At 48.1% G+C, this 12,752-nt stretch overlaps 1 protein-coding gene across 1 annotated transcript in view; it reads right to left on the bottom strand.

Moving 5' to 3' along the window:
• CLSTN3 (calsyntenin 3) overlaps positions 1-11,777 on the bottom strand; it is a 33,637-nt gene extending 21,860 nt beyond the window's left edge. The window contains exons 1-3 of the mRNA XM_080987104.1: positions 11,499-11,777; positions 3,906-4,028; positions 181-376 (exon numbers count right to left, since the gene is read on the bottom strand). Of these exons, the coding sequence (XP_080843230.1) occupies positions 181-376; positions 3,906-4,028; positions 11,499-11,571 (392 nt within the window). The 5' untranslated portion in view covers positions 11,572-11,777. The remainder of the gene's footprint in view (positions 1-180; positions 377-3,905; positions 4,029-11,498) is intronic.
• Positions 11,778-12,752: the final 975 nt, after the last annotated feature.

The following is a 12,752-nucleotide window of genomic DNA, read 5'->3' as shown; positions in this document are numbered from 1 at the left end:
AAACATTGCCTCTACTATATACTTTCAAACATCCAACAGCCATCTGACAACAGATTATTTCACATTTCCAAAAATGAACAGTATTTCTGTCGGGAAGGGGCTCAGTTAAGGACACTATCCCATCCGATAGCTCCCTAAAAATCTCGCCAGATGAAAAGGAAAACAAATATTCAGTCTTACTTGTGGGATTTCTTGGTGTTGGCACCATCAGGTCCTTCTCCACAGTCATAAGCCTGGATGGTGAAGGTGTGTTCCTTGTGAGCTTCACAGTCCACCGGCTCTTTGGCCCGGATCAATCCTTCGCCTGTGGCTTTGTCCAGGATCACAGCTTCAAAAGGCACCCCTGCCCCATGGATCCGGAATCCACAGATCTCACCTGGTTTGCCAGAAGTATGAAGCAGAAATAGGAAAAATGGGAATGTGAAGAAAGAGCTTATCTCAGAGGCAAATATTTCCGTTTTCCTGCTGGCCAACCATCCACCATTCCATTGCACCGCACATGCTCCCCACATGGGCATGAGGCCGTTGCCACAGCAGAAAGTTCTGGATGCCATTAAGGTCAGCCAAGTGGACAGCTACAAGATCTGAATCTGAAAGGAAATTCTACTATTCAAGACCCACTGAAATGAAGGGAAGTGCTTTTTGTGGGGTTCCCCTCAGTGGAGCTGGGAGAATACCACTCGGGATTTCCTGCCTCAGACAATCACAACATCTTAGGCCAGACCACAAAGATCCAGCTAACACAAAATGGCTGCCGAACGGGAACCATCTGAAACGGGAACCATCCATGGGGCAGCTGCTGCATCTAGCAATCCGCTTGTATGGAGTCAATTGCCATCATTTTCCCCAACACCACTGAGAAAATATTTCTGTTGGTGTTTCATTCGTTGGTAGGCTAGACTGGAAAGCCATGTATCTACAGGGGCGGACTTTGGTAATACGATGCCCTGAGCGAGGACAAAATTTGGCGCCCCCTAAATTTTTCTTATTTTCAGAGTAATTATGTTTAGTACAGTTTACTCATATAAATGTAGGTATTATTACTATCACCACCATCATTTTGCACCCCCTCCGCTTGGTGTCCTGTGAGGGGGAACCACACACATTCCCATAATTCTGGCACTGCTCCTTACCCAGACTGGGTTGCCATCTGCCCATACTCTTCCTGGACTGTGGTTATGACCCTCTGCCAGGATCATCACAGGACACAGTCCCTCTACCAGAGACCTCCACATATGAGAAAGTGAAAGAAGCACTGGATGCCCTCCATTTCCCACTGCCAGAGAGGTTTCTTTGCCCAACCCTGACAATCCCTGCAGAGGCGGATTTAGGGGAGCACTGTCACACTGGGCAGGGTGTGCCAAATTTTGGCGTAGCACTGAAATTTGTGACCCCACTTATCCTTCCTCAGAAACTCCCCCATTTCTGCAGATCCTGCCTTTATCCATTCCAAAGGCAGCAGGATCACAGCCCTAGCAGAGGGCATTCCTCAGGAACTAAGTGCAGACCCTTTAACTGAGAAGATATCTCTCCTGGGGAGATAGGACCTGAAACACACTCCCTCCTTCTCCCTGGAAGTCTGTTTCAGCCCTCAGTGGGATCCAGATCACTGTCAATCCAACACCCAAGGTGCATAGCTGTCAGTGTTTCCCTTTGTTTAAGGGAAATTCCCTTATTCTGAATAGGATTCCTCGCAAGAAAAGGGAAAAGTTGACAGCTACGCCTAGGTGACTGCTTATCCGACTGAGGTTCTGCTGGCTAATCAAACTTTTGTCTCTGGCTTCCACAGTGCACCATCTGAGATCCTGGCTTTGGGCTTCAATGGCACACTCTGTCTAATTCCTGCCAGGTCCTGCAGTCTAGCTTCAGCTGGGACTGCATATCCTCCTCAGCCGGACCCCTGGGAAGCCGCTCCTCTGAGGTCAGAATCTCCTCAGCACAGAAGCTCTTGCTGGTAATAGCCGGAAAACCTATTATGCGCAATGCTTACCCATGTGTGTAATTTAATTTTGATTTTATTATTGTTTTATCTAAACAATTTATATACCATTTAACTCTCAGGGACTGTTCAGTTGGTAGAGCAGGAGATTCTGAATCTCAGGGTTGTGAGTTTGAGCCCCACAGTGGGCAAAAGATTCCTGCATTGCAGGGGGTTGGACTTCATCAGAAGAATCTTTATCTGCCTCAGCCACTAGCCGTAGCAATAAAATAAAATACAGTGTAACTGGAGATAGAGGTAAAAACTTCAGCTATACAAAAAATGCATTCTGGAGGTTTACATCAATCAAATAATAGATCTTATTCTAATTGCATCTGATGAAACTTTTGCAGTTTTTGCTGTCACCTGGTTAACTTGATCTGCTAGAAGAAAGGACACCGTAGCAATGGTTGAACGACCTTGTGGTCCCTTCCAACGCTGCAATTCTATGTTGGGAGACCCTTATTTCCCTAACCCCTGAGCTACAATTCTCACAGTGGTTTAGTAACCAATCCCTCTTCACAGCAACCCTGAAGACCAAGCTTCCTCAACCTTGGCCCTACAGATGTTTTGAGACTACAGTTCCCATCATCCCTGACCACTGGTCCTGCTAGCTAGGGATCATGGGAGTTGTAGGCCAAAGAACACCTGGAGGGCCGAGGTTGAGGAAGCCTGCTGAAGCCTGTATGGTCGTGCTAACAATTCTCACCAAGAGCTCTCAGCACTCTTTGGGGGAAGTCACGACTGTTCAAAGTGGTATCATATCAGTTTAAATCAGGCATAGGCAAACCTGGCCCTCCAGATGTTTTGGGACTACAACTCCTATAATCCCTAGCTAACAGGACCAGTGGTCAGGGATGATGAAAACTGTAGTCTCAAAACATCTGGAGGGCCGAGTTTGCCTATGCCTGGTTTAAATGCATGGTGCGAATGTGGACCTTAAGATTTCAGGAGCGATGCCTGCCCATGGAGGCAGTAAAGCCCAGAGTGAGTCGGTCATTCTGCAAGAGATTTTGCAGATGAAGCTAAACTCCTGAAAGCTTGGATCAAATCCTGAGGTCTGGCAAACATGGGTGGCCGTACGCTAAACAGGTTTTGTCCCTTTCACAGCAGTACAGAAGCAGGAATAAAAATTCCCTCTCCTATAAAACTATGAAAGGTATAAAATCCCTGTCCTCGTTTGCCTTTCACCACCCTACTTGCTGCTCCATATGCAATATTCTCCTGCTACCCTTCTGGCACTCCTTCAGCACGCAAAAGACGAGCTCTTTGAAAGCATCGAGAGAGCATAAATTGCTGCACAAGGAGCATAGTCTGGATCCAGCCCTCAGTTTGGATCTTTAAGGGTCAAGATGGACATTGTGTTAAACACATGACTGGCTCTTGCATGCATGTAAGCTTTGGATAAACTAACTAAGAGCCACCAGAGTGGGGAAAGGAAGTAGAATCCAGATGAGGCTACTAAGTGGGAACAAAGGGTTAAATCTCCTCTCTCCCCAAGATGCAATACCAGTCTGCAGCTGGCCCTCCAGCAGCTGCTATTAAGTTAACAAACAAGAAACCAGGCAAGGGTGACTCTTCGTCTTAAAGTCACATCCAGTTTGGCTCTATACAAATATAATGAAAATTTCTCATAAATCTGCCTCCACCATCCAGCCCGTGAATACAAAAACACTTGGATAACTGACATCCACTTAAAAATAAATAAATACTACAATTGTAATTTAAACAGTGTGGATCGAATTAAATAAATTCAAAGCAAACGTGTGCTAGTGACTTACAAGTTATGATGCCTTCATGCAGTGTACTCAGTGCCACCACTACAAAGTCTCTCACTGCAGCTAAGGCTGCACAGAAACATTATCTAAGAATGCCGTGATTCTGCTTTTGTACCTTCCTCCCACACGTCTTCCTCTCAGCCACATACCTGCGTAGCGCAAAGGAGCATCTTTGTCCAGAGCAAAGAGCGGGGGGTTCAGCAGGACTGTGTTGTCGTTCTCCATGACGATGCCCTGATATTCAGCCTCGATCCATGGCTTGTGCTTGTTGGCTGGGGAAATTTGGGAGTGTAAAAAGGGTGGTGAGCAGGAATAAAACCATTCAGGTATATGCACGAGTTCACGTTCATGTTTTTCCACACACCTTGCCGGCAGCCCTGCATCCTCCTTGTACCTTTCTTATAATTAAAAGAAAGGTATTTTCCCAACAAATTTTTTTATTGAATTTTAATAAGAACAAGAAATAAAGGAGGGTGTTTTTTTCTTTACGAAAAGGTCAAGTTGTCACAATTGCCAAGTATAGGATACAGCTATAAGCTGTGTTTTTTTAAAAAAAATGTTTAGGGGTACTCTCATTTTGACTCAGGAAAATCACCATTTTATAGTTCAAATCGGGGGAAATAAATACAGTAAATGGATGTTTAGGGGTGTGCATATCCCTGCGTCCCTGCAGAAAAAAAGAACTGGATATATGATTTACTGAGTCAATAATAAAACGCACCAGGATATGTGCTCTATAATTACAAAGGGCTCCATGATCTAAATCAGAACAACTGCAAATTTTTATTTCAAAAAGGAAGAGAAAAAAATAGCCTTGGACTGTAGTAAATCCAGACAGTCACATAGTCCTGTAGTACCCTACGTTCCTGGGCCACAGCTTTTGTATATAAAATAAGATGAGACCAAATGGCAGAGAAGCTAGCTTAATGACACTTCTAGCTTAACGCAGGATTTTTTTCAATAAAGATTTTCCAAGTCCTTATACCTTTCCCTCAGGATACAGTTCTACTTTTCACAAAAATAGAGAAAATACTTGAGGGGAACACAATACCTCGCCCACACAAAAATAAATAAAAAAATCAGCTTAGGTTATGAATGGCTATGAGTGCAGTCCCATCTATATTAAACATAATACGTTCCACTGAAACAGTTTGACTTACTTCTGAGAAAACAAGGTTGGGATTGGGATGAGCGTTCCGTTGAAAGCAACGGGATGCAAATTAATTGCAAATGAAGATATAACTAGCTTTAATTGGATTTAGGGACTCGGGATTAAGGTCGGCACGTTCAGCAGTTGGCTGATCAAATATTGTTAAATATTTCCAAGAATGCCACTGTCTGGATCCTTGCTGCTTTTATTTTATCATCGTGTCAAGTGTGCAGATAGCTCAGATGGTTGGAGCATGAGTTTGGTAATGCCAAGGTTGCAGGTTTGATCCTCAATCCGAGGGGACAGCTGCATATTCTTGCCTTGAAAGGGTTGGACCTGATGTTCCTCAGGGTCCCTTCCAACTCTACAAATCTATGATTCTATGTGTTAGCAAGGTCCCCTCGCCCTGCAGCAGTCAGAGGCAAACTGAGAGGCGTAGCACAGCTTCTCCCAATGGCTGCCTGCCATGCCTGCGGATGTCTCCAAGCAGGGACACATTTCATCAATGGCTAGAGTGCCGAACTAGGACCTGCGAGTCCAGGGTTCAAATCCCCACTTGGCCATGAAGATCATTGGGTGACCTTGGGCCGGTCACTGCCTCTCAGCCTAACTTACCTCACAGGGTTGTTGTGGGGAGAACTATGTGCACCACTTTGAGCTCCCTGGGTCTCCAGATGTTGTTGAACTACAACTCCCATCACCCCTAGCTAGCAAGGCCAGAGCTCAGGGATAACGGGAGTTGTAGTCCAACAACATCTGGGGACCCACAGGTTGAGAACCGCTGCCTTAGAGGGAAAAGGAGGGAGTTAAATGTGATATATGATAGACAGATAGATAGATAATAAATAGATGATATAGAAGGCTGAGTGGCCTTGAAGCTCCCTAGGATGAAGCTGAGCCAATCACGAACTCTCAGCCTGACCTACTTAACAGGGTTGTTGTGAAAGTTATGCCTGTTGCCCTGAACTCTTGCACAAAGGGTAAAATAAAATATGTAATAAAAATAAATAATTTGCAGCATTTTTTTTTTTTTTTTTACATTAACAACATTATTTTACAAAAGCAGTGGTCCGTTTTTGGAATTTTTGTTAAAGTGATTATTAATGTCAGTACTGTATCAAACCTACTGGTTGGTTCTGTATTGTTGTCATAATGTCAAAAGCTTTAGAGATAGTTGATCATGATTTGTCAATATTTGACCAGGCAGCTCCTCAACCTTTCTCAGCAGCTAGACAATGTTTTTCGTTTGTTTAATCCTTTTATTTCTATATACGCACACAAACCAACAATACCAACAACATTTTGCCCAGAAAGATCCTTACTCAAAGCATCTCACGATGTAACATAATAATAATAAAGTGTCCTGAAATCTCATAAATCTCGTGGTTTGACATTTATTTGATGGGGTTGAGGATGTGGAAGCTTGGGAATTTTAGCCCTGAATTCAGAGAAAATGATTGCGGAACGACGGAAAGCTATCTATAAAAAAACCCCGAAACCCATCTGTTTGCTTTGACACAATAAGAAGCTTAAAAATAGAACCTTCGACAACTCTCTAGCAGGCGCAAATCATCACCGTCATTCTAGGCAGTGCCATCGATACATTTCACATGCAACCAATAATTTCATAAGCAGACCGTCAGATCCCCACCCGCAAGGAGCTTACAACTCCTGTGTTTCAACAGCAGACGACAGGATAGAAGGAAAAGCGAGAGTAACATTGAGGGAAGGGTGTGTGAGAGCAAATGCAGTCGCCCTTAGCTTGTTTTGATTGGAAATGAGGACTAAAGGGTTATGCCTAAGACCCCCAAGGAAAAAAGCAGGTTTTCATCATTCACGTCTGAGGCCTTAAGACGCTCCCTTGAAATAGCCTCAGCTCAGCTTTCTCCATGCATCACCCACCCCGTCCCAATATCCCTTGCTCTGCCCTGGCATGTGCCATATTCCCCTTGGCCCCTCCTTGTTGCCCAAAGCACTAATCCCGTTGGCTGGATCCGGTCCAGACTCAACATTGAGGCAGCAGCCGGCAGGAGGCTCTGAAAAATGTCACAGGCCCAGAAATAGCAAATTAATCTTTATCACACAACCTCCAGGGCAGGGAAAACAAGAGGAAGGTGGGGGTGAAGAGAGAATGCAAAGAAAGGGAGAATTGCTATAAATTAACACGCTCCCTCCCCATCAACCAATCCCTGATAAAATTGGGTCTCTGGGATTAGATCACAATGGCCTAGTTGCGACCCCCAGCTCACCGAGCTCATCCCTCACAGAGGCAACAGGGCTCTGTCCATTCACAACTGAGCAACGCTAAAGCCCTTGGGAAGATATTCAGAATATTCAGATGTTCACGCTGGAGCAAAATGTGGATTTGCATCAGCCTGTCTCTCCACTGATGTAGGGGCATCTACAAGATGTCCTCCTCATCCCAGTGTTGTCCAGACCTTTCCCTATTTAAATGTGGGGGTTTTCAATCCCAGTTGGAAAAACCTGCATTTAAAGGTGGAAATGTCCGGAACATCACAGGGAAGGGGTCCACATTATGTTTCCAGTATGGACAAGCCCAACGTCTCAAAAGCATCTACCTTTAGGGAATTTCCCCACCTCAGAATTTCCCCAGTTCTTGCAGTGAACCACCCCATAGCCTTATGGTGTGAAACTGGCATTAGTGGTGATCCTAATACTCTGGTTTTTATTCAGGGCCAGCCCTGCCATTAGACAAAATGTGGCAACCGCCTCAGGCTGCAGATGCTGGAGGGCCAGCACATCTCTAAGCTAGCCAACTGCCCCCAAGGTGTGGTGGAAAAATACAGTTCTCTTGCCAGTGTTGAAATCAGATTCAGCTGCTCTGCCACTTGGGTTCTGTACTTGGACATGGGAGGGGCATCGTCCTGTCCTTCACCTCAGGCAGCGAAAGGTCATGGGTCAACCCTAAGCCCATTTATGCCTGCTGAGGATTTCCACAAGGGTGCCTCAGAAGGATGCCATTTTGAGACATTGATTCAGAAAAAAAGAATTTTGCTTCTTTTCCAGAGTGGGAGGCTGATACACCTGACTCACTGGACACAATCCAGTGATAAGTTCATCTGCTTAAACCTCCCTGAAATGAAGAGTTGTTGCCGCACTAAAGCATGAAACTTATGAAGGTGATCTTCCTGGCAGCGTGGAGTCGGTGTTAATTAGCGGAGCTTTATTTCTCTCTCTTTATTTTAATCTCGTCTATTTCTTCCTCTCTCTTTCTGTTTTTCCTGCTTTTCTTTCTCTCTCTCTTCTCCTGTGTTTCTATTGTATTTAGATCAATATTTTAGTTTTGGACAAATATATATATATATATATATATGTGTGTGTGTGTGTGTGTGTGTGTGTGTGTGTGTTTTGCATTTTTCTTTATAAATCCTAATAAAATTTATTCAAAGAAAGAAAGAGAATGCCATTTGGATTTTCCAACAAAACGTCTTAGGCCAGTCCGCACGCCAGGCATCAAGACCATCCTTATGTTAGAGAACTACCTGTGTGACCTCCAAGCCAGGCGCTGGATCTACAGCTGCTACCATTTGTGCAATGACCACAGCACTCAAAAATGCACCACCAGAGTAGCAAAAAGGGGTGCAGACATGTACACAGCTGCCATGTGGAGCAAGCAGTCCATGCAAATGGAGCCGGGACCTGAGTGTGGCACAGATGCAAGTCCACTGATGGCTCCGTATCTCCTGAGGGTCTCCCATGGGGCACTGCCTGCAAGTGAAAACCAGTCTATGGATCCATGCCAATTCCAGGGGTGCTGAGTAGAGCGGAGAGAAAAATAGACAGAAGAAAATCCACTCTGTCATAATAACACCTGAACTGAAGAGCTCCAGTGAACATGTTTTGCCGTATGTTCAAGACAAGAACACCCTTCCTTACAGAATTCATTACAAGATGTGGTGTGGTGACAGCCATTAGCTTTGATGACAGGATTGGCCCTACCATAAGGCAGAAGGAGGCTGCTGCCACAGGCGGCAGATGCTGGGGATGTGGTGGATGCCAGCAAAGTGTTGGGATGACAGATCTCTGCGCACCAGAGACCTAGTAAGCCAGCCTGCTGCCCTCAGGTATGACAGAAGCTGCTGCCGCATCACCAGTGTCGAAACAAGATTCAGTTACCTGTCCAGTTTTGTTACATGGAACCAAAGGAGGGGAGAGCCATATAGTCCTTTGCCTCAGGCAGCAGAATGTATTGGGACAGCCCTGTTTGAACAGCCTGGGACAGAGGTGCCACCTTCTCAAGTTGATTGAGGGGGCCAGACATGATGTCCTGATGTTGCATGTGCACGACATCACAAGGACTGAACACTGAGGGGCCCTGGCCTCCTCAAAAAATAACAACCCTGGAGGGGACTGCCCCTAGGAGCCGCTGCATATGGCACTGGACAAATTCAGCAGTATAAGGTTAGGTCTATCACATCACTGGTGATGGTAGCTTTGAGTGTGCCTTTGAGTACCAGATGCTGAGGGCAAAACACACAAGAGGGAGAGAGAGAGAGAGAGAGAGAGAGAGAGAGAGAGAGAGAGAGATGCTATCACTGTGCTCTGTTTGGGATCTGCTGACTAGGCTCTACTCCCAACAATGGGAAATAAATAGACTCCAGAGGCATCCTGTTCGCCATTGCTGGACTTGGATGGTCTTGATCCAGCAAGGCAGTTCTTTTGCACTTATATTCTTGTGCATATCTAGCATTCAATACCAGAAGGCACTATTGAAAAAAATGCCTAGAAAAGCTGCCTTTGGGGACTATGGAGCTTTGGTGGGTGTTGTTATTGTCCCCCAGTGGAACAGCAGCCTGCAACTCTGAGGAAGAATAGATGTGAAAAACCTGGGAAGGAATAGGGGGGGGGGGGGACTGGGGGTTTGGAGAAAGGGGAAGGAAGCCACAGGGGGTCTGCAAGGTAGGATATTCATCTCACCAAATTGATTTCAAGGTTGTCATATTTAAAAACCTAGCAGAACATCTACTATTTCCCCTTTCTTGCTGGTGTGCTGCTATTTCTTGCTTGTGTGACTTGCCACAATCCTGCATAACCTATAACGCAACACACACATTCCAATCTCGCACCCTATTCTGAGTCCCCATATATTGTCCCTTGCCGCCACCCCACCAATGGAAAACAGGAATTTGCTGCTGTGCAAGGTACCCCTGTTGCTGGGGTAACAAGCAAGGGGTAGCAGAGGAATAAAGCCTTTACTTTTCCCGTCTGCCACTTGAAGAGCCCTTGATGATTTCTTCAGAAGAGGCTCCCCCCCCCCCTTTCCTTTTCCAATTGGGGACTTGGGCGGATTCTGAACCTCCCTGAGAAATTCCAATGAAGAGGCCAAGCCAGGCTCCAGTGACTGCATCGTGTGCTCAGAATCGGGTATCAGGGAGAGCAAGAATATCTATTCCACTTGATCTGCAAAACCAACAGGCATGCTGAATCCCAATGCTGCTGCAGAGCTCCCCCCGCCTTCCTCTTTCACACACACACACACACACACACACACACACACACACACACGGTTTGAGGCAGGAGAGCAGTGGAAACAGAAATCAAGTCTCCTTCGCACTCTCCGTCCTTCCTTCTGCTGCAGGCGATGGCAAAGAATCTCCTTCATCCCACCCGCAAATGTTTAGGTTCTGCCTTTTCCCCTTTCCTGAGTTTCGCACACCTTTCTACCCCCCAAGGAGACTTTCTCTCGTGTTGCTGGTGCCCACGACCACAGACCCTGCAACCTCTCTCCCTCTTTCTCACACACACAGATGCGTGTGTGCGTGTTTCCAGGGTCCGTGCCTCGAATGCTGAAGCTGTTGCACCGTGTTCTGCAGCTCCCCGTTCAGCTCTGCAGCTCCCCCCCCCCTCTCTCTCTCCCCCCTCCTCAAATAGATTATAGATTTCTCCATAATTAATCCGACAGACAGGCGAACAAACTAGGACCTAAGGCTGTGAAGAGGCAACCCGGGGAGAGATGGGGAGGCTGGCCTGGGTGCTGAACAGAGAAGCAGAAGAGGCGCATCCATCGGGGCGATGGGCAAACAGCCACAGAAGAGGGGGCAGATGAAGAAGAAGCCCCATCGCGTTTTGAATCGATACGGGCTGGAAAACATGGGCTGGGCGTGTGCCAACGGAAAGGCGAGGGAGGGAGGGAGGTGGGTGGGTGGCAGATAAACAGGAGAGGCGCACAAGTGGGGGCAGCAGGAAAGGACTTGAAGCTGCAGGGGGAGCGAGCAGGTGGGAAGACGGAGAGCCAGCAGCGGCGAAGGGGCGATGGCTGGCTGGGCTGGGCCCCGAGAGGGCGGCGAGGGGGGCCTCTGTAGTTGGTGCCCAGCTCCGTCTCTCCACACACACACACCCCCCGCAGCCCCAGGGATGGACGGATGGAAGTGGAGCCAGCGTAACAGCTGCGCGCCCGGTCGGACCAGATGGCTGGCTAGGGTCGGGAAGGCGCGGGCGGAGGGCGCAAACCACCCACCCACCTACCCTCCTGCCTGCCCTCTTCCTCCTCCTCCTCCTTGGGGAGCCCTGGCACTTGCTGGCCCGCCGTCGAGGAGCTTCCCCGCTCCCACGCCCTCTCTCGCGCGCTCACCTTTGTTGCCGAGGGCGCAGGCGAGGACGAGCAGGACCAGGGGGAGCGCGGCCAGGGGCTGCCCCCTGCCCATCTTGGACGACCACCCCAGCGGGACGCGCGCTCCGGCCGCTGGCAGAGGGGGCTTCGCGGTCGCCTCGCGCCTGCTCCCACCCCACCTCCAGGCGCCGGCTGTCTAGGAGGCGCTCGCTTGGCAGGGGGACCGAGCGCAGGCTGGAGACCGAGGACAGCTCCGGCTCGCTGCTTGGCGCTGCCTTCACTGCCCAGCCCAGCCCAGCCAGCCCAGCCCCTGTACTGCAGCATGATGTCAGCAGCGCCCGACGCTGATTGATGGGCGCTAGCAGCCAATGCGAGGGGCTCGGGAGCCAGGTGCTGCAGGAGAGGGAAGGGACCAAGGTTGGGCGGGGGGCGAAGGGGGAGGGGTCCCGGGTTTTTTTCTCCCTGGGGAATCAGGGAGGCGGGTTCCTGCGCGCGCGCCGTGGGCTGTCGAAGCTCCTGGGCTGGGAACTTTGGGGACTTTGGTCGAGTTGGGGCGTCCTAGCTCATCCTCCCCGGTTTCTCCTCTCCATAGTTGGCACGGAGCTGCGGAGAGAGAAAGCGGCCTATAAATAGCTTGCGTTATTTATTAAATTTGTACTTGGTCCGTATAGTTAAAGCCATGGTTTTCCCAGTCGTGATGTATGGAAGTGAGAACTGGACCATAAAGAAGGGTGATCGCCGAAGAATGGATGCTTTTGAATTCTGGTGCTGGAGGAGACTTTTGAGAGTCCCATGGACTGCAAGAAGATCAAACCTCTCCATTCTGAAGGAAATCAGCCCTGAGTGGTCACTGGAAGGACAGATCCTGAAGCTAAGGCTCCAAGACTTTGGCCACCTCATGAGAAGAGAAGACTCCCTGGAAAAGACCCTGATGTTGGGAAAGATGGAGGGCACAAGGAGAAGAGGACGATAGAGGACGAGATGGTGGGACAGTGTTCTCGAAGCTACAAACATGAGTCTGACCAAACTGCGGGAGGCAGTGGGAGACAGGAATGCCTGGCGTGCTCTGGTCCAGGGGGTCACGAAAAGTCGGACACAACTTAATACTAAACAACAACAACAAGCTCATCCTCCCCGGTTTCTCTGCTCCAAAGTTGGCACTGAGCTGTGAAGAGAGAAAGCGGCCTATAAATAGCTTGCGTTATTTATTAAATTTGTATGCCGCCCTTCATCTGTAGAACTCAGGGCGGTTCACAACTTGAAAATAGGAGGGGA

Source organism: Podarcis pityusensis (assembly GCF_964106645.2).
Source record: "Podarcis pityusensis genome assembly, chromosome: 17".
Taxonomy (NCBI): domain Eukaryota; kingdom Metazoa; phylum Chordata; class Lepidosauria; order Squamata; family Lacertidae; genus Podarcis; species Podarcis pityusensis.
The sequence above is the reverse complement of the archived record's forward strand: the minus strand, read 5'-3'. Positions and strand labels throughout refer to the sequence as shown.